Raw genomic sequence first — 21,768 nt, 5'->3', positions numbered from 1 at the left:
TTAAATATATAATAGGCAAATGTTGCACAATCCAGATGTGGAAAGTTCTTAGAGACTTACCCAGAAAGTCTCACAGCTGTAATCACTGCCAAATGTGCTTCTACAAAGTATTGACTCAGGGGTGTGAATACTTATGTAAATGTGTTATTTCTGAACTAATTTTCAATACATTTGAAAACATTTCATTATTGGGTATTATGTGTAGATGGGTGAGAAAAATAATCTATTTAATCCATTTTGAATTCAGGCAACACAACTAAATGTGGAATAAGTCAAGGGGTATGAATACTTTCGGAAGGAACTGTAATTGGATATCTGTTAGGCCTACATTTCTTTTGAGCTCTTTGTGTATGTGGATGTTCGTTTACATGCTGTGTGCACAGCCTCCTGCCTCATTGAATAGTGGTTGCACACTGGAACCTGTAGGCAAACCCTTTGAGATCTGAGGCTGAATGTCAGGCCTGACATGGTGGGAGTGATCTTCACCACCTGTCAGCAAAACGATGGCAGGCTCCTGGGCTGTGGTGAAAGTAAATGCTGATATGTATCACTTTCACCTTGTGAGAAATATGTCCTGTTCATTTGTACAGTTTCTGTCGACAAGATAATATGAAATAATATGGGTGCAGCCCCAATTCATTGTCTTATATAAGCCTGGTGCAGAATTCTAATACATTAATTTGTTCTAGGATCAAAAGCTTTGACAAATGGTCAGTAGACACAATGTCCCTGTTATTTAATCCACACTGTCTATTATGATTTATTATCACCCTATACAGTGTAAAAAGGACGTTATCAGGTTAGCTTTTTCTCCTTCGGCATATGCAAGCTCAACAAAGCCCACTGTATCCTATGGGACCAGGTCTGTTTCTCTGCTGCTCTTGGATATTAATAGAACTACAAAGAGCATTATAAACTGGGTGGTTCGAGCCCTGAATGCTGATTGGCTGAAAGCCGTGGTATATCAGACCCTATACCATGGGTATGACAAAACACTTATTTTTCCTGCTCTAATTACGTTAGTAACCCGTTTATAATAGCAATAAGGCACCTCGGGGGTTTGTGGTATATGACCAATATAATATGACTAAGGGCTGTTTCCAGGCGTGCCTAAGAACATTCCTTAGCCGTGTTATACCCCCCCCCCCCCGGGCCTTATTGCTTAAAAATACCCTGTGCGTTTGTTCCTCTATCAGCTAGGCTGAGGCAGATAAAATTGCTTTGTTCCTACCACTGTAAAAAAATCGACCTATGAGTCATGACGATATGGCTTGAACTTTGCTGTTCACTTTTTTCCCTCACTCTTTCAATCTCCAACGGATGATTTTATTTTGTACTAATAGATGGGGCCCGGATTGTTTTGGAACTTCCCTTCAAAGGCTAACTGCACGGTGCCGCAGAGCCTGCTGCAGACCATGTACGTAGTGCCTTCTGGAATGGACTTCATATACTGTATATAGCTTCCTTAACTTATGTTTTTGGCATCTCATTCATCACTCTTTTCATTCACCACTGTCCGTCCTTCCTAAAGTCATGAGCTGATGGCCGCAGTGTTTCACACCGAGGCCTAGCTTGTGGACCAGTGGAACGTAACTTAGTGTCCTGGACTACAATTTAATGGCCAATCCCTGCAGAGCATTGGACCACAACTCATGACTCTGTGGCCAATCGTGGCTCAGTGTTGGACTATTACTTGTGAGTCATCAAGCACTTTTATGGCAAAGTTGAACGAGACTCATGAGCCATGGACCAATCGCAGCAGAGCACTGGACCAGGACTGATGCAATTTGGGCGATCATTTGATGACTCGTATCTCACCTTCACCCCATTAAGGCCCTGGTAATGATGCTCAGAACGAGCTTTAGCCAAGCATCACAGCACACATTCTCTATGTGTGTGTTACATTACCATCCATCAGCTTCGAACCCCAGCCGTAGCTGTTGTTGTGTTCAGTCTGGACAGAACTGCATGTGCCACACATCTTGCATGTTAATCATGTCCTTGCTTTGGGGTGTGTAGGTATAGTCTCAAACTCAGTATTAGCATACGCTTGATAGGCTTTTGAAGTAAGGTATAGCTAGTTTTCAAGTGTTTGAAACCTGTTGCTTATTTTTTTTTTTTTTTTACTTTTAGGTTTGTTTCCTGACTACCCACTGGGCACAGACGTCATTTCAACGTCTAGTTTTGATTTACATTTGGTTGAGTTGTCAAATAACGTGAAATCAACCAAACATGTCACCATGTAATTGGTTTTATGTTAAAAGTTGGGTTAAAAAAAATAAGAAATGTGTTGATGACTTTTATTAAATCCAATTAGTTTTCCATGTTGATTCAATGTTTTTTTTTAAAATGACAAACAACATTGATTCAACCCGTTTTTGCCCAGTGAGAAACCAGCATACAGTACTTACTTCTTTTAGTTTTCAGTATCTCAAGTACACATTTTCCAGCCCAATCAAACAAGTTGTTTTTTTGGGGGGGGGGTGGGGGGCAATAAAGAGACTGGATGCTATAGGCCTAGATGTTGTGGATGTTTGGGTTAGAGTAGATAGACAGTGGGGGATTCAGTGAAGCGGATCATGTAGCCCGTTGACATATTGGATATTGAGTGTGGCTTCACTGGACAAGGCTGTTGGCTGACGTCAGAAATAGCCGATGAGGGGCATGTTAGACAGCATATCATGTCAAAGACTCCAGCCACCCTAGTCACAGACTGTTCTCTCCGCCATCACACGGCAAGCGGTACCGGAGCACCAAGTCTAGGTCCAAGAGGCTCCTAAATAGATTCTACCCCCAAGCCATAAGACTCCTGAACAGCTAATCAAATGGCTATGCAGACTATTTGTATTGCCCCCCCCCACCCCCCTTTACGCTGATGCTACTCTCTGTTATTATCTATGCATAGTCACTTTAATAACTCTACCTACATGTACATATTACCTCAGTTACCTCGACACCGGTACACCCTGTATATAGTCCCGCTATTGTTATTTCCTGCTGCTCTTTAATTATTTGTTATTCTTATGTCTTACTTTTTGGGGGGGGGTATTTTCTTAAAACTGCATTGTTGGTTAAGGGCTTGTAAGTAAGCATTTCACTGTAAGGTCTACACTTGTTGTATTCAGCGCATGTGACAAATAACATTTGGTTTGATTTGATTTGAAAACAGCATTTTCTGACCAGTTTAAGTACCCACCAATCTGTAAGCTTTAACAAAACTGAGTCCGGTGGAAGGAGAGGGTTTGGATGACTAAGAAAAGGCAGATCATTTACAGTGTTACATTTCATAATAAAATCATTAAGAGATCCATCTTTTGATATACAAGAATGAACGCTGCAATCGAAAATGTGGTCTTATGAGACAGTGGTGTTTGTTCAGGAAGGTTTTAAGAACCCCTGCCTCTCCCCTCTCTGTTGTGTACAGGTCCCATTGAGATCCACATTCCATGTCCTTCTGGCCGACTGGCTCTGTCCCAAAGCCCTGGGTACCTATAGTGACAGGAGGCAGGGTTAGGCAGGCTGGAAACACAGCCCTGTGGATTCATCAGGGGACACGGCCTATCAGGCCATCTCTGACGCCAGAGCTGAGAGCAGCATAGACACAAAGATAGGGATAGGCTGCGTCCCAAATGGCACCCTGTTCCCTATGGAGTGCACTACATAGGGAACAGTGCACTACATAGGGAACAGTGCACTACATAGGGAACAGTGCACTACATAGGGAACAGTGCACTACATAGGGAACAGTGCACTACATAGGGAACAGTGCACTACATAGGGAACAGTGTACTACATAGGGAATAGTGCACTACATAGGGAGTAGGGTGCCATTTGGGATAGCCACATGGCTGGCCTGCAAGGCAGTTCATGAGCCTGTAAGTATAAAAGGCTAAATGCCAGGGGCACCAGCCATAGCAGCCGCAAGTTGATATCTGGCTATCAATTTTTAATCCATGTTTGATATCTTGCTCCTCCCAGTGCATTTTCATCTAAGGCCTTCAGACATACACCACTATATTAAAAATGGAATGTGTCACTTCAAATAGTGAAAAAAAGCTAGATCTCTAACATTATTTTGATTGCTCGGTGTGTGTGTGTGCTGCCAGTGAGATGATGCCACTTCAAGATTGACCTGTTGAAGTGAATCTCTGGTCACGTTGTCAGTCTCTGTTAGCATCATTCTCTGGGCTTGTGTGGGAGGCGAGTCCTGTAGGAATATGTCCACTTTGCTCATAAACAACACTTGGAGTAGCACAGAGAAACCAAGCAGGAGCAGAGAGGATGACGGATACAGACGATGGATTGGTAGTAACAGATGCGGGTCTGGTCTGAGTAGACTAGAAGATCCCCAAGAAGGGTTTTGAGTTGTTTTGTTTGAAAGCAGATCATTAAGAGAAGAGAGAGGAAGTCTGTGATGACAGCAGGATTACTGTGAGAGAGGTGACACTGGTTGCATCTAAAATGGTACCCTGTTTTCTATATAGTGCATTACTTTTGACCAGTGTTCTTGTTTGCACTTAATCATCATTAGTGTGTATAATTGATTTCATTTCTTGAGTTGTTAGGTTCCAGTGTGCTGAGGAGAGCAAAAGGCCATATTCTGTTTTGGAAGAGTTTTCCTTTAATCCTCTCTAATGTTATCGTCCATATGGCTAATTAATACGCCGTACCAGAGTTAATTATGTTACTGACAGAGAAGAGGCTTAACAAAACATCAATCAAGTAACAGGGCCTTTCTGGACGTTGTTTTTCCAGGGGTCACTGGTGGGTCAGCTTTACTGAATTTATGGGTAAAACAAACTGTTCAAAAACTCGTCAGTAAGAGTTCAAATCCTGACACTACCCAAACACAACCATTACACATCCAAACGCGCACACACACTGTGCACACATGACAGAGAGCCGAACCTGGCCCAGTTTCCGGGAATTGATTCTGAATCGTGCATCTGGTCAGATGCTTCCCCCTACATGCACATCCCATCGATTTCTTGTCCAGCAGAATGCTGTTCCTCAGGCCCACTCTCTATCACCGATATGAGTCACACATAAGGCCCCTGCAACTGTAATTGGGGACTGTGAGAGAGAACTAGTCTCTCCACAGTACAAAGTCAACCCTTCCAGCTCACAACCCTATGAGCTACATGAGAGGAAAGGAGAGTGATATGGAGGATGGAGGACGGCCAGCCAGACAGAGGTCGTTAGTGTGGGTAAAGAGATGCGAGAGGGGGGCAGCTGGTGGTAATGAGAATATGTTAAAAGGAACAGAGAAGGTAAGCCAGATCCTGTTAGAACCAAGGCGAGTCGACAGCCCTGCAGGAGGTTGTCATGGCTACAAAATCTGTGTAGAACTGTAAAAGAACAGGAGGGAGAGAGGGATGAAAACGAGGACAGATTTGTTTGACCATCCTTGACCAAATAAAAGGACGGTCTTCTCTTGACTCTCATGGAGAAAAACAAACCTGAACTTGGTAAGAGAAACCTCACATCTTCTTTTTACTAACAGAGAGCAGATGATGAAAAGACACTGGATGAAAGGAGACTTTAAAGTAGCACTTGACTACTTGACTCCATAGACCATGGATGCACAATGGGCACACATACACACACACCACCAGCACCACCCAAAAGTGAAGTTGATGTTCCCGATCAGCCTCATTTTAGGGTAAATGATCAAGTCCCCCTCATTTCATTTAATTAGTATGAGGAATAATTCCTCAGAGAGAATATAAAACCGTATTTGTGGATTTAGGGAATATTGAATAAAGCAGCTAGCATACAAAAGTATTGAGTCATTTAAACCTGAATCAGTGGGTTTGAAACGGCTTCAACTGGGACGAATATAGACTGTAATGGTAATTGATTTCACAGCAAGCCATCTTATATAAGGAGAGCGAGAGAGAGAGAGAGAGAGATTAAGCAGGCAGAGTAATGAGGCTGGTTGTCCTGGTTAGTTCCTAATTAAAGTTGGTCATGGGCCCATTATAATGTCATGCAAAGGTCACTATCAGACAGAGAACAACAACAGTGTTGTCGCAAATAGGAGGAGAGGGTTTGGTTTTCCAGTGTCGCAAATGACTTACATGGACTTTTGTTTTGGAGTGTCTGCATCTGGGTTTTGTCTAAAGGTCTGGAAACATCCGCTGACAAGAGAGAGAGAGAGTGTATTGACTAGCTGTTGCTGTTACTGCATCCCAGCCATTAAACAACCTGTCACTGTGTGAAGTTGGGGTTTCTAAATCATTATGAGGCCATTTTATCACCATGCATGACTCAATTTGGTAGGAAGACTCAAACAGCAAACAGTGTTTTGATGCTAACTAAGTCTGTCAGTAAAGTACTTGATCCAGCAGGGAATAGTTGGTTTCCACATTTCACCATACATGCTTATTGGGCTGACAGCCTCCCATTGCAGCTACTTTACCATTACGTTTTGATCATCTTTATTTTTTTTACATTTCTTTTATTTTGTTGCATTTGTTTTTCTTGACAATGAGTGAGTTAATGTGCCTGTGTGTGCATGCCTATTGAACGTCTACACCACCTCGAACCTTTGTCACGTTTTGTTGCTTTACAAAGTGGGGATTGAAATATATTTACAAATCAGACATTGAATATCTCTTTAAGGATGGTTGAGTTAATAATGATGCTGTGGATGATGTATTAAACCCCCCAGACATATCAAAGATGCGGTCGTCCTTCTGAACTGAGCTGCAGGAGTGGAAGGAAACTGCTTAGGGAAGTCACCATGGGTGATTTTAAAACTGCTTCCATCAATGGCTATGATGGAAGAAACCTAGGATGGATTAACATTGTAGGGACTCCACAATAATGACAGTGAAAAGAAGAATGAAAAAACGCAGAATAAAAAATATTCTAAAACATGCAACAAGGCACTAAAGTAATACTCCAATAAAACACTGTAAATTAATACACGTTTTGGCCTAAATGCAGCCTTATGTTTGGGGCATATCCAACAAAACACATCACTAAGTAACTACCTCCTTGTGTTCAGGTATGGTGGTGGCTGAAGCATGGTATGGGTATGCTGGACATCTGCAAAGACTGGGGAGTTTTTAGTATGAAAAGAAATGGGATGGAGCCAATCACAGGCAAAACCTGCTTCAGTCTGCTGTACACCAGACACTGGGAGAGGAATTCACCTTTCAGCAGGACAATAACCTAAAACACAAGGCCAGATCTACATAGGTGTTGCTTATCAAGAAGACAGTGAATGTTCCTGAGTGGCCTAGTTACAATTTTGACTTAAATCTGCTTGAAAATCTATGACAAGACTTGAAAATGGCTGTCTAGCCATGATCCCCAACACCTTGACAGAGTTTGGAGAATTTTGAAAAGAATAATGGTCAAATATTGCACAATGCAGGTGTGCAAAGATCTTATGAGACTTAACCAAGAAGACTCACAGCTGTGATTTCTGGCTAAGGTGTTTCTAACATGTATTGACTAAGGGGGGGGGGGTGAATAGGGAAAACCTAGTCAGTTGCACAACTGAATGCATTCAATGAAATGTATCTTCTGCATTAAATAGGTGGGGGGGGGGGCTGCCTTATTCGACGTCATTGGCGCCTGGGGAACAGTTGTTGGGGGTTAACTGCTTTGCTCAAGGGCAGAACGGCAGATTTTTCCAACTTGACGACTTGTGGAGTCAAACCAGCGACCAACGCTCCCGACCACTAGGCTACCTGCCGCCCGATACTTATCTAATACTTATACTTGTAAGACTTATCTAATCATGGTATATTAGTGTTTTGTTTTTCAGTAATCTTCCCGTTGACCAAAAAATGACAATGAAATCTATTTTAATCCCACTTTGTAACAATATAATGTGATGAAATCCAAGGGGGGGTGTAGACATTCTACAGGCACTGTAAATTGGCTGGGTGTGTGTGTGTGCGCGTGCACGTACGTGTGAGCGTTTGATATCCTCAGTGATCCAATGTGTTAGTCGAGTGGCGCCAGCCTGGGTCAGCTCTGCTCTGTGGGCTTAGCAGTGCCCTTGTATAGACATATCAATCTAAATTGATATAGCCCCTCTGTGTCCACTGATCTGGCTACACTGCAGGAGTTTTGTTATATCCTAATGGGAAAGCTCACTGTCTGTCTGTCTGTCTGTCTGTCTGGGTCCTCAGACCTGCTTTATTCAGTCTATGACCCAGTCCATGAGCTGATTACCACTGGAGACCCAAAGAGAATTGGCTACTACTGTTCAATATGTTTTCCAATAGGCCAATACCACAACTTTCCACAAACTTTCCACAACCATTGAAATCTTTGGGCGTCTGCCTTTAGCATTTTTTCTGGTCTCCTAAGTCCAAGCGATGTATAAATCAGTCCACATTATATTATCACGTTTGAGCAAAATAACACAGCGTTTGCCATGGCAAAGTGCATAGAATCGCAGTAAATTTGCTTTAAAACTGCATCAATGTATCTCAGCTCCATGGACAAATTTGTAGAATTGCAGGAATATGTCTCTATAGCGCCAAGATTGGGGCCTCTAAAATGTTCTCTAAAATTCAGACAGGCCGACAGGCCGACCCTGCGAGACACTTTTTGATCCAGAAACAACCCTGGACATGTATTCTCTATTCAGATACTGAGCATCCCTGGACTTCTTTACATGCCCAACAAAAAGGGACTATGGGGGCTGGTGTAGCAATTATATAGGGAAAATGGACTTGCCCAGCCACAGCAACCAAACCTCCTGAAGACCTTGCCACCCAGCCAAAAGCTTGATATACTGTAGATATTTACTGGGGGGAGAAAAACATGATAATGCGGTTTTGCTACGGCAATGGTTTGAATTGGATGAATTTCAGATTTTAAAGTAACAAAGTGTGCGTTGCTATGGTGATTGCAGGTTGCTCTCCAGGATGGCTGGGATGAAGGAGCAGCAATTTACTGAGGAGAAACCCCTACTACCGGAGCAGAGAGGACAAGATACTGAGATGGTAAGCATTTACTTTATATAACTGCGTATGTGTGTGTGTTCAAATATTTATTTGTTTATGTGCAGAGTGTGTGATATAATAGTGTATTTTTGTGTCTTTCTTTGGAAACAAAATGTGTTTACATGTGTAGGAGGGATGAATCATACACTGCATTTCAATTTAGGAGTGTGAAAGAAGGAGTGGGGGCGGGACAAGACTATATAATTGAGAGGATGCAAGGTCTAACCAAATCCACTGATTACAGCAGTATGCTTGTCTTAGCAGAAGCTGTAAGGAACTCTTGATTGCTGGGACTGTATATGAGGGGGACAAGAGAGGTGGCATCGGTAGAGGAAAGAAAATCACATTGATTGAAATGCCAAAGGTCTAAGAGGATATGTCACTGTAATTTATACACTTCCCTGACTCTCTTGACAATGATTGACAGAGTGGAAAAACTGATTACTAAGACGATGCCAAGGCATTGGAGGCCAAATAATAAATTCAAAGTTATTGATGATTATTACCTGCTAGCTAGTAATTAGTCCCAAGGGAAATACATATTCAAGTAAAACATTAACGGGGGTGGATGTGTGACCCAGATTACATTGTGTCCTTTAGAAGTCTATGTTGTTGAAGATTTAACAGGAGGATATCATTACAGCAGCTTATCCAGATAGCTGTTACCTTAGCCTATCCTCTGTTGTCCTCCTCTACGTGGGTCATGTCCTCCCAGGTCTGTTAGTCTTCCTCCCCTCCAGGCCTCTCCCTGCCTGGACCCCCGAGATGGACTGACCAGCCACTGTAACACACCTGTGTTTGTGTTTATGATGCAGAGAGACCAAGGGCGGTGTGTGAACGCACTCCCCTGCGCAAGCCCTGCGCCACTCACCGCCCCCTCTTCCTCAAGCCGCCCCCCACAACGGTGGCATGTGATCGCGCGGCACTGGCTCCACCAGACCCGCAATCGGACCAGCGGGTGCATCCCGGTAATTACAAACCTAGAACTCACCTGCAGGAGGACTATTCCCCATGCCCTGCAGGGGTACCACATCTCCGTTTCCTTTGGCTGTGTTATTGGATGCACCTTTAAATCCTCACCTGCAACACATCCTGAGTCAGAGAAATATGGAGGGCCACAAACAACAGAGAATATCTATATTTTTTAAAGTTCCTTTACACCCAGGCTGTAGTCGTAGCATTAGCAGGGTTTCATACTGACAGAAATTCACAGACAGGCTCAGGATCATCTGATAATAGAGAGATTTGGAACTTTCCTGGAGATCAACATGCAGCCAGCCAACACCTCCAGCACAATGTCGCAGCTCCCCCCCTCCCCCTCCCCCACCATGCTGTGCTACTGCAGTCACACGTGGGCTCCAAAGGACAAGAGTGACACCTGCTGGTCCGACCGCCCCACTGAAACCACTAACCTACTATGTCTCTCCACTAAAAACAACTGCATGAAATAACCATTCTCTCTAGGTGTGTCTGATCACTGTAACACTGTCTTGAATGGCATCACCCTCTATCAATGGACTGCCGATGACAATGCAACCATTTGTCATCTTTCCTCTTTCACCTCGTCCGTGTGTTTATCTATAATCCTATCCTTTTGTCTTTCCTGAAACCACTGTATATGAATACACTATCCAGGATTGCACCTTTAGCATCACAAGGAGTTTGGGGACCATTTTTCTTAACCCACTAATAATGCTTGGTCTGATTCAACTATAACCTCTATAGAGCATGTCCTTCATGTTGCACTGAAGTTTAGGGGAATGTTTGGGTTGTGGTTTGGCTCTTTTAGGGCAGGGAAAACGTATTCTGTCTCTCCTGAGCCTTCTCTTCCCTGTCCACTAACTGCTGTCTGTCTGTTTGGACCCACACAGCCTCTATCTCTGTTGCTCTCTGTGGATCCATCCCCTCAGCTTTAACGGCCTGCTCAGCCCTGTGGCATCTCAGAAGTGGAAGCAGAGGGACTATCCTAATGGGCGTCAGTTGACATTGTGTTTTTGTTATCTGTCTGCAGGAGAACTGTGAGACCCTGATGCCAATTGGAGACTGGAAGGTACTTCAAGTCTATTCTCTTCTATTCTCAATATACTGTGTCCCCGATAATCGTTATGACTGTCCACTCACCTGCGTAACCATGGTGTCGCACTGGGAGGAGAAGGAGGAGGGATTGTTTGGCCAAATGGTTGATGGAATCATTCGCTATCACACAGCACCTCTCACACAGTGTGGTACAGATTTGTGTCTGAATGATAAAGTGTAAAGGACGTATGTGTTTGTGTGTGAGAGAGACTGGAACACTCTTGTTCAATGATGATCACTCACATAATAGGGCATCAATCTCAATACTACAACCATCGCTGTAACCATAGTAACCTACTAACCGTTATGGATTAAAAATATCACAGTCGTTTTAAAGTCCTCAGAAGTTGATTTCTGTACCCGTGATGTTGTCAATTTTAACATGAATCCACGTGACGATGAGATCAGAATAATCCAGACACCTTGTTTCTCACCTCTGTCTGACGCCTCCAGTGTCACCCCCCTCTTCTCTCACCCTCTCCAGTCTCACCTCCTCTCTCTCACTCCCCTCTCCCACCACCACCTCATGATCCTGACAGTCCTTTACAATGGAAAAGCTAACAAACACAGGTGCTGATTAAGTTGAGTTAAACGGGAGGGGACTGTGTACCCTTACGATTGGTGCTATGAAAATAACAACTGTGATTTGCTTTGCACAAATCAAATGAACAGGCCTCTTGAAGTGTGAGTGTTGAGAGCGTGTATGTGTGCGCTTGTGTGCGTGTCCATGCATGTGTGTGTGTGTTGAATTTTAAGTAGCAAAAGCAATCTCACTGCATACTAAGCATTTGTTTATGCATCACCTTCCATGACTTTTGAGGAGCGATAAGAGGGGTGGGAGAGGAAAGGGGACAGGTAGGACAGGGACAATGGGAGGAAGGGAGGGAATTGTTCTGCTATATTCTCAATGACTGAATGCAGACCTTCCTCAGACAACACAATGCTCTCAGCAAAAAAACGCATTGTCTTTCTACCCAAACACAGAACAGACCATATACACACACTACTAAACCAGCATGTTCATCAGGACAGACCATATACACACATTACACACACTAATAAACCAGCATGTTCATCAGGACAGACCATATACACACATTACACACTAATAAACCAGCATGTTCATCAGGACAGACCATAAACACACATTACACACTAATAAACCAGCATGTTCATCAGGACTGACCATAAACACACATTACACACTAATAAACCAGCATGTTCATCAGGACAGACCATAAACACACATTACACACTAATAAACCAGCATGTTCATCAGGACAGACCATATACACACATTACACACTAATAAACCAACATGTTCATCAGGACAGACCATATACACACATTACACACACTAATAAACCAGCATGTTCATCAGGACAGACCATAAACACACATTACACACTACTAAACCAGCATGTTCATCAGGACAGACCATAAACACACATTACACACTAATAAACCAGCATGTTCATCAGGACAGACCATATACACACATTACACACTAATAAACCAGCATGTTCATCAGGACAGACCATATACACACATTACACACTAATAAACCAGCATGTTCATCAGGACAGACCATAAACACACATTACACACTAATAAACCAGCATGCATGTTCATCAGGACAGACCATAAACACACATTACACACTAATAAACCAGCATGTTCATCAGGACAGACCATAAACACACATTACACACTAATAAACCAGCATGTTCATCAGGACAGACCATAAACACACATTACACACTAATAAACCAGCATGCATGTTCATCAGGACAGACCATAAACACACATTACACACTAATAAACCAGCATGTTCATCAGGACAGACCATATACACACATTACACACTAATAAACCAGCATGCATGTTCATCAGGACAGACCATATACACACATTACACACTAATAAACCAGCATGTTCATCAGGACAGACCATAAACACACATTACACACTAATAAACCAGCATGTTCATCAGGACAGACCATAAACACACATTACACACTAATAAACCAGCATGTTCATCAGAACAGCAGAGTGAAAGTATTTGTATGTTTTGCTGATTTTAATAATGCTTTTGATTCCATATGGCATGATGGACTATATAACAAAACTATATATAGTAAAGTAAAGCACAGATATCCCAAAAAACGACTTAAGTAGTACTTCATAGTATTTTTACTTAAGTACTTTACACCACTGACTGTAATAGTGAAGGTGTAAACTTGGCAGTAGAAAACCTAAGCAGTATATTTGACCTCTCAGCTTCTCTATCAAGTATTTTTTTTTCAAGCAGACAACCTAAGAAAATTAACAACAATGACAAATGGTTTGATGAAGAATGCAAAAACCTAAGAAAGAAATTGAGAAGCCTATTCAACCAAAAACATAGAGCCCCAGAAAACCTGAGCCTACGCCTTCACTATGGTGAATCACTAAAACAATACAGAAATACACTACGGAAAAAGAAGGAACAGAAGGTCAGAAATTAGCTCAATGTGTCATGTTCACTTGTTCCTGTGATTGTCTCCACCCCCTCCAGGTGTTCCTTATTTTCCCCAGTGTATTTATCTCTGTGTTTCCTGTCTCTCTGTGCCAGTTCGTCTTGTATGTTTAGTCAAGTCAACCAGCGTGTTTTTCCCCGTACTCCTTTTCTATTCTCTTTTTATAGTCCTCCCGGTTTTTACTCCTGCCTATTCTGGACTTTGTACCCGCCTGCCTGACAGTTCTGCCTGCCTTGACCACAAGCTTTTCTGCCACTCTGTACCTCCTGGAATCTGATCTGGTTTTGACCTTTTGCCTGTCCCCGACTATTCTCTTGCCTACCCCTTTGGATTATTAAACATTGTAAGACTCCAACCATCTGCCTCCTGTGTCTGCATCTGGGTCTCGCCTTGTGCCTTGATACAATGTAATTGAAGAATCAAATTTTCCCGTTTCTGCGAAAATTGGGAAACACTAAACAAACAACAACACGAAGAGTTATCTATCCAAAACGGAGATGTATGGATAAACCACTTCTCCAATCTTTTTTGGCTCTATAACAAAGAACAAACAGCAAAAACATATACAGTACCAGTCAATAGTTTGGACACACGTACTCATTCAAGGGTTTTACTTTACTTTTAATTTTTTCTACGTTGTAACTCTGGGTCTTCCTTTCCTGTGGCGGTCCTCATGAGAGCCAGTTTCATAATAGCGCTTGGTTGGTTTTTGCGACTGCACTTGAAGAATCTTTCAAAGTGCTTGAAATTTTCCGAATTGACTGACCTTCATGTCTTAAAGTAATGATGGACTGTCGTTTCTCTTTGCTTATTTGAGCTGTTGTTGCCATAATATAGACTTGGTCTTTTACCAAATAGGGCTATCTTCTGTATACCAACCCTACCTTGTGACAACACAACTGATTGGCTCAAACGCATTAAAATTAACTTTTAACAAGGCACACCTGTTAATTGAAATGCATTCCAGGTGACTACCTCATGAAGTTGGTTGAGAGAATGCCAAGAGTGTGCAAAGCTGTCATCAAGGCAAAGGGTGACAATTTGAAGAATCTCAAATATAAAATATATTTTGATTTGTTTAACACTTTTTGGGTTACTACATGATTCCATATGTGTTATTTCATAATTTTGATGTCTTCACTATTATTCTACAATGTAGAAAATAGTCAAAATAAATAAAAACCCTTGAATGAGTAGGTGTGTCCAAACTTTTGACTGGTACTGTAAGTATTCAGACCCTTTGCTATGAGACTCGGAATTGAGCTCAGATGCATCCTGTTTCCATTGATCATCCTTGAGATGTTTCTACAACTTGATTGGAGTTCACCTGTGGTAATTTCAATTGATTGGACATGATCTGGAAAGGCACACACCTGTCTATATAAGGTCCCACAGTTGACAGGGCATGTCAGAGCAAAAACCAAGCCATGAGGTCGAAGGAATTGTCCGTAGAGCTCCGAGACAGGATTGTGTCGAGGTATGGGAAGGGTACCAAAACATTTCTGCAGCATTGAAGGTCCCCAAGAACACAGTGGCCTCCATCATTCTTAAATGGAAGAAGTTTGTAACCACCAAGACTCTTCCTAGAGCTGGCCGCCCGGCCAAACTGAGCAAGCGGGGGAGAAGGGCCTTGGTAAGGGAGGTGACCAAGAACCTGATGGTCACTCTGACAGAGCTCCAGAGTTCCTCTGTGGTGATGGGAGAACCTTCCAGAAACACAACCATCTCTGCAGCACTTCACCAATCAGGCCTCTATGGTAGATTGGCTAGACAGAAGCCACTTCTCAGTAAAAGGCACATGACAGCCCTCTTGGAGTTTGCCAAAAGGCACCTTAAGGATTCTCAGACGATGAGAAACAAGATTCACTGGTCTGATGAAACCAAGATTGAACTCTTTAGCTTATCACCTGGTCAATACCATCCCTACGGTGAAGCATGGTGGTGGCAGCATCATGCTGTGGGGATGTTTTTCAGCGGCACGGACTGGGAGTTTAGTCAGGATCGAGGGGGAAATCCTTGAGGAAAACCTGCTCCAGAGTGCTCAGGACCTCAGACTGGGGCGAAGGTTCACCTTCCAACAGGACAACGACCCTAAGCACACATCCAAGACAATGCAGGAGTGGCTTCGGGACAAGTTTCTGAATGTCTTTGAGTGGCCCAGCCAGAGCCTGGACTTGAACCCGATCGAACATTTCTGGAGAGACCTGAAAATAGCTGTGCAGCGACGCTCCCCATCCAACCTGACAGAGCTTGAGAGGATCTGCAGAGAAGAATGGGAGAAACTCCCCAAATACAGGTGTGCCAAGCTTGTCGTGTTATACCCAAGAAGACTCCATGCTGTAATTGCTGCCAAAGATGCTTCAACAAAGTACTGAGTAAAGGGTCTGAATACTTATGTAAATGTGATATTTTATTTATTTCTACATTTTCAAAAAATTCTAAACCTGTTTTTGCTTTGTCATTGTGAGGTATTGTGTGTAGATTGATGAGGGGAAAAACTATTTAATCCATTCTTGAATAAGGCTGTAACTTAACAACATTTGTAAAAAGTGAAGGGGTCTGAATTTTTTCCAAATGCACTATATATATCAACAAATTGGTGAGGGCACTAGAACAGTCTGCACCACCTGGCCTCACCCTACTAGAATCTGAAGTCAAATGTCTACTGTTTGCTGATGATCTGGTGCTTCTGTCACCAACCAAGGAGGGCCTACAGCAGCACCTAGATCTTCTGCACAGATTCTGTCAGACCTGGGCCCTGACAGTAAATCTCAGTAAGACAAAAATAATGGTGCTCCAAAAAAGGTCCAGTTACCAGGACCACAAATACAAATTCCACCTAGACACAGTTGCCCTAGAGCACACAAAAAACTATACATACCTCGGCCTAAACATCAGCACCACAGATAACTTCCACTAAGCTGTGAACGATCTGAGAGACAAGGCAAGAAGGGCCTTCTACACCATCAAAAGGAACATAAAATTCAACATACCAATTAGGATCTGGATAAAGATACTTGAATCAGTTATAGAACCCATTGCTCTTTATGGTTGTGAGGTCTGGGGTCCTCTCACCAACCAAGAATTCACAAAATGGGACAAACACCAAATTGAGACTCTGCATGCAGAATGCAGAATTCAGCAAAAATATTCTCTGTGTACAACGTAAAACACCAAATAATGCATGCAGAGCAGAATTAGGTTGATATCTGCTAATGATCAAAATCCAGAAAATAGCAATTAAATTCTACAACCACCTAAAAGGAAGCGATTCTCAAACCTTCCATAACAAAGCCATCACATACAGAGTGATGAACCTGGAGAAGAGTCTCCTAAACAAGCTGGTCCTGGGGCTCTGTTCACAAACACAAGCACACTCCCACAGAGCCCCAGGACAGCAACACAATTAGACCCAACCAAATAATTTGAAAACAAAAAGATAATTCCTTGACACATTGGAAAGAATTAACAAAAAAAACTGAACAAACTAGAATGCCATTTGGCCCTAAACAGACAGTACACAGTGGCAGAATACCTGACCACTGTGACTGACCCAAAATTAAGGAAAGCTTTGACTATGTACAAACTCACTGAGCATAGCCTTGCTATTGAGAAAGGCCACCGTAGGCAGTTCTGGCTCTCAAGAGAAGACAGGCTATGTGCACACTGCCCACAAAATGAGGTGGAAACTGAGCTGCACCTCCTAACCTCATGCTAAATGTATGACTATATTAGAGACACATATTTCCCTCAAATTACACAGATCCACAAAGAATTTGAAAACAAATGCAATTTTGATAAACTCTCATATCTATTGGGTGAAATACCACATCACAGCAGCAAGATGTGTGACCTGTTGCCACAAGAAAAGAACAACCAGTGAAGAACAAACACCACTGTAAATACAACCCATAATTATTTGATTTATTTTCCCTTTTGTACTTTAACTATTTGCACATCGTTACAACACTGTATATAGCCATAATATGGCATGGCTTTTGTGAGTGTAATGTTAACTGTACATTTGATATTGTTTATTCCACTTTTGTTTATCCATTTCACTTGCTTTGTCAATGTAAACATATGTTTCCCATGCCAATAAAGCCCTTTGAATTGAAGAGAGAGAGAGAATCTCCCCTGATATAGAGCAGTGGTGGTGATGATGAGAGAGCAAAACAAGAGCACAGCAGAGAAGATGCTCTGACTGATTGGGCAGCCAACCAATCAGATGCAGAGAGCCAGCCAAAGGGCTTGAGCTCAGCACGCCCACACGGTGGGGTTTATAAGGTGTCTGGGGGGAAGAGAGAGGGCAGCAGCACTGCAGAGCTCAGCCCTAGAACAGGACGAGGCTAGACGAGACAGAGACCACCAGCAGCAGCAGTCCCACTACCAGAGAGGACGGGCTCTGAATGTCTCGTCTCCACCCGCAGCTCCTACTTCTCCTGCCGCTCTTCCTCCTCTTTCTCCTCCTCCACCGAGCACGCTTACTCAGGCACCATGCCTGAATGCTGGGATGGGGTGAGTGGCAGTGCAAAGTGTGTCTGCAGGTGACTGAGTGACTGATAGCGTGAGGATATTTTGATAAAGTCAATTCACTACTATGTCTTAATCAACTCCGTTGTTCATGGATGTGCATGACGAGCACATTGTGCACGCGTGTATTTCTCATGCACATACACACCCATGTCTTACCTTCTTCATGCATGTTCTTATACCATGTTTATATCTTAGCAAATCCACTAGCTATCTATCATGTACCCATCTGTTTTAATGCTCTGGGATAATGAGATCATGAGTGAAATCTGCATGTTGAAATATTAGTAGTCTAGATTTGGTTTTATTATATAACTGAACATATGAGTTAATGTTGCATAGTGGCTACATGCTTGTTGTACTGTTATTGTGTTGCTCTAATGATCAGTCGTGTAATGTCTGAGTCTGCATGGAGACACACTGATACATTACTGCTGTGACACACTAATGCATTCTGCAACACACGCAAGCCTACACAGAGATGCCCGTAAGTCTGGGGGAGATGCAAATTATTCCGCAATAGGGTGTCTGTGTGACCTTGGGAGTGAGGCAGGAAGGGAATTAGAGAGGAAGATGAGTGAGAGACAAAGAAATCACAGAAGAGACTAAGAAAGGGAGAAAGTGTTTGCAGTGATACAGGTGCTGTTTTTACCTGCAGTTTATTGTGCTGCCATCCAGAAAATACCAAAATAGTTTTACTCATTCCATCAACCCCTATCCTACTACACGTTTAGACAACCCAAATGACCTTTACATTGTATCTGTCAATCGTTCACACAAGCATTTCATGTCACACAAAGACAAAAAAGACAACAGATTTTACAGGTGAGTGTACTGCAGTAGCTGCCAATGTATTGGTTCACAGAGGGCATGCAGCTGCCAGACCGATGTGTGGTTAGGGAGCACTTAGCGTCACAGACTATGGCTACAGTACATCCTCAATGGCACCCTATTCCCTAGTTAGTGCACTACTTCTGACCAGGGCTCATACGGTGCCATTTGGGATGCAGCCTATCAGTGGCATTTCTCTGTCTGGCTGTGATAGGACATAATCCTGGAACGCTGAACCAACGTTTATGGAAATAATATCTGCTGCCTCCATTTTGAGTGTGTCTGCCTGTCTGGCTGTGTTGATGAGGACGCGGGTCATGTGATATTGAAATACCAATGAGTAACTATGTCAACACCACACAACAACATTTTGTAATTAATATGCTATTGCATAGAATGTTTGCAGGTTTGTGTTTTTTCCTTTAACTTAAGACCTAGAAAACCAGATGTGGGGGGGGGGTTACGTACTAATTAGTGACCTTAATTAATCAATCAAGTACAAGGGAGGAGCGAAAACCCGCAGCCACTCGGGCCTCCGTGGAATGAGTTTGATACCTGTGCTTTACAGTATATGCATAGTGTTGTCAGGCCTCTCATAATTCTCCTTTGAATCAATAAAGCTTTTATGTTGATCAGAGGTGGAAGGTTGCAGTTGGTGTCTATTAGATCTCTGTGATAGTGGGGCAACTGTTTGTGCTCATCAGTGAACTCCATTGAACCCCACCAAGATGGCAATGACTGTATGTGCAGAGGTACAGAATGCGTCCCTGTGGAAGTAAATGTACATGCATTTAAATATGAGCATTTGTCTGTTTCAGGAACATGATATAGAGACTCCGTATGGGATGCTTCACGTGGTTATTCGTGGGGCCCCCAAAGGAAACAAGCCTGCCATCCTCACCTACCATGATGTGGGGCTTAACCGTGAGTACAAACACTGTCCTTCTACATTGTGTGTGTGCGCGTGTGTGCACGTGTGTGCGTGCGTGCATTTTCTGTGTGTGCTCCATGTGTGAGTTCATGTCTTTGTTGCACCACCATCTGTCATGTAACAACGACCTGCAGCTGGTTCCAGGGTTCATCTTGCCACACTTCCTCAGGGTGTTGTTCATGGTGGGATCTGGCAGCTGTATCCGTCGAGCTGTCAGTCCCGGGAGGTGTTGTGCCTATCTGAGGTGATAATTGGACTCCATTCTGGGAGCTGTATCAGAGTACCAGTAGCATTCCCTGACAGCCGTCCAGCCAGCCCACTGCAGAGCACAGACAGACAGTGTGAATCTCTCCCCATTACCCAGCATGTCCGTTACTACCTCCCCACCGAGCCTGCTCGTTAGCTCCTCTAATTGGTGGATGGGGACTGCTTTTCAATGTTGCTGCAGTTTGCAGGGAGTCTTGTTACACTTGTAGCATGAAATGACTCCAGGATACAAAACACAACATTTAATCATCTACATTACAACTACATTACCAGTAGCTGTCTGAAATAGGATCCAGTGTGCCCATTGAAGTTCCAGATACAAGCTGCATTCCACGAGATAGCACTGTCTGTCAGTGGTCAGTCATTAAAGGACTGGGTAATGAAAGAATGGCTGGAGAGAGAAAAAAGAGAAAGAGGGAGAGTGAGAAATGTAGGTCAGAAAAACATCCCTATCATACAAGTGGGGTGGTGTTGGGGGAGGGGTCAGCACTGAGGCACTGTAGATCAGCTGCTCCACTGCATGCCTGCCTCCCTCTGCATGCCTGCCTCCCTCTGCATGCCTGCCTCCCTCTGCATGCCTGCCTCCCTCTGCATGCCTGCCTCCCTCTGCATGCCTGCCTCCCACTGCATGCCTGCCTCCCACTGCATGCCTGCCTCCCTCTGCATGCCTGCCTCCCACTGCATGCCTGCCTCCCTCTGAATGCCTGCCTCCCTCTGCATGCCTGCCTCCCACTGCATGCCTGCCTCCCTCTGCATGCCTGCCTCCCTCTGCATGCCTGCCTCCCTCTGCATGCCTGCCTCCCACTGCATGCCTGCCTCCCACTGCATGCCTGCCTCCCTCTGAATGCCTGCCTCCCTCTGAATGCCTGCCTCCCTCTGCATGCCTGCCTCCCTCTGCATGCCTGCCTCCCTCTGCATGCCTGCCTCCCTCTGCATGCCTGCCTCCCTCCCTCTGCATGCCTGCCTCCCTCCCTCTGCATGTCTGCCTCCCTCTGCATGCCTGCCTCCCTCTGCATACCTGCCTCCCTCTGCATGCCTGACTCCCTCTGCATGCCTGCCTCCCACTGCATGCCTGCCTCCCTCTGAATGCCTGCCTCCCTCTGAATGCCTGCCTCCCTCTGCATGCCTGCCTCCCTCTGCATGCCTGCCTCCCTCTGCATGCCTGCCTCCCTCTGCATGCCTGCCTCCCACTGCATGCCTGCCTCCCTCTGCATGCCTGCCTCCCTCTGCATGCCTGCCTCCCTCTGCATACCTGCCTCCCTCTGCATGCCTGCCTCCCTCTGCATGCCTGCCTCCCTCTGCATGCCTGCCTCCCTCTGCATACCTGCCTCCCACTGCATGCCTGCCTCCCACTGCATGCCTGCCTCCCACTGCAGCCACAGCTGGGGGTATTAGTATGCACTGCCAGTAACCACAGCCTGACTCAATCAACACAGATACAGGATGGAGAGAGAAAGCGAGCGAGCGAGAGTCGGAGGGAGAGGAATGAGACTAAATAGAGGAGACACTGGCCTATATGTGGTTTTGCTGCTCCTGTGTTGTGACCTTGTGCTGGGGAGGAGATGTGAGGCAAAGGAAGGGTCACGCTGCCACAGGGAGACAATGAATAATAATGGTCTTCTATGGCTGACTGATGTGG

The 21,768-nt window shown here is 44.0% G+C and overlaps 1 protein-coding gene across 7 annotated transcripts in view; it reads left to right on the top strand.

Annotated features, from left to right (window-relative positions):
* ndrg4 (NDRG family member 4) overlaps positions 1-21,768 on the top strand; it is a 38,337-nt gene that overhangs the window by 2,034 nt on the left and 14,535 nt on the right. For 2 of the 7 annotated variants that reach the window (XM_029757911.1, XM_029757912.1), the window contains exons 2-6: positions 1,344-1,417; positions 8,882-8,972; positions 9,788-9,940; positions 10,984-11,022; positions 19,750-19,855. In XM_029757911.1, the coding sequence (XP_029613771.1) occupies positions 1,344-1,417; positions 8,882-8,972; positions 9,788-9,940; positions 10,984-11,022; positions 19,750-19,855 (463 nt within the window). Of the gene's footprint in view, positions 1-1,343; positions 1,418-8,881; positions 8,973-9,787; positions 9,941-10,983; positions 11,023-17,876; positions 18,086-19,749; positions 19,856-21,768 lie in introns of those variants that run through there. The other 5 variants (XM_029757914.1, XM_029757913.1, XM_029757916.1 and 2 more) reach the window with 5 other exon arrangements.

Source organism: Salmo trutta, chromosome 7 (genome assembly GCF_901001165.1).
Source record: "Salmo trutta chromosome 7, fSalTru1.1, whole genome shotgun sequence".
NCBI classification, from domain to species: domain Eukaryota; kingdom Metazoa; phylum Chordata; class Actinopteri; order Salmoniformes; family Salmonidae; genus Salmo; species Salmo trutta.
This window is presented reverse-complemented; position numbering and strand designations above follow the sequence as displayed.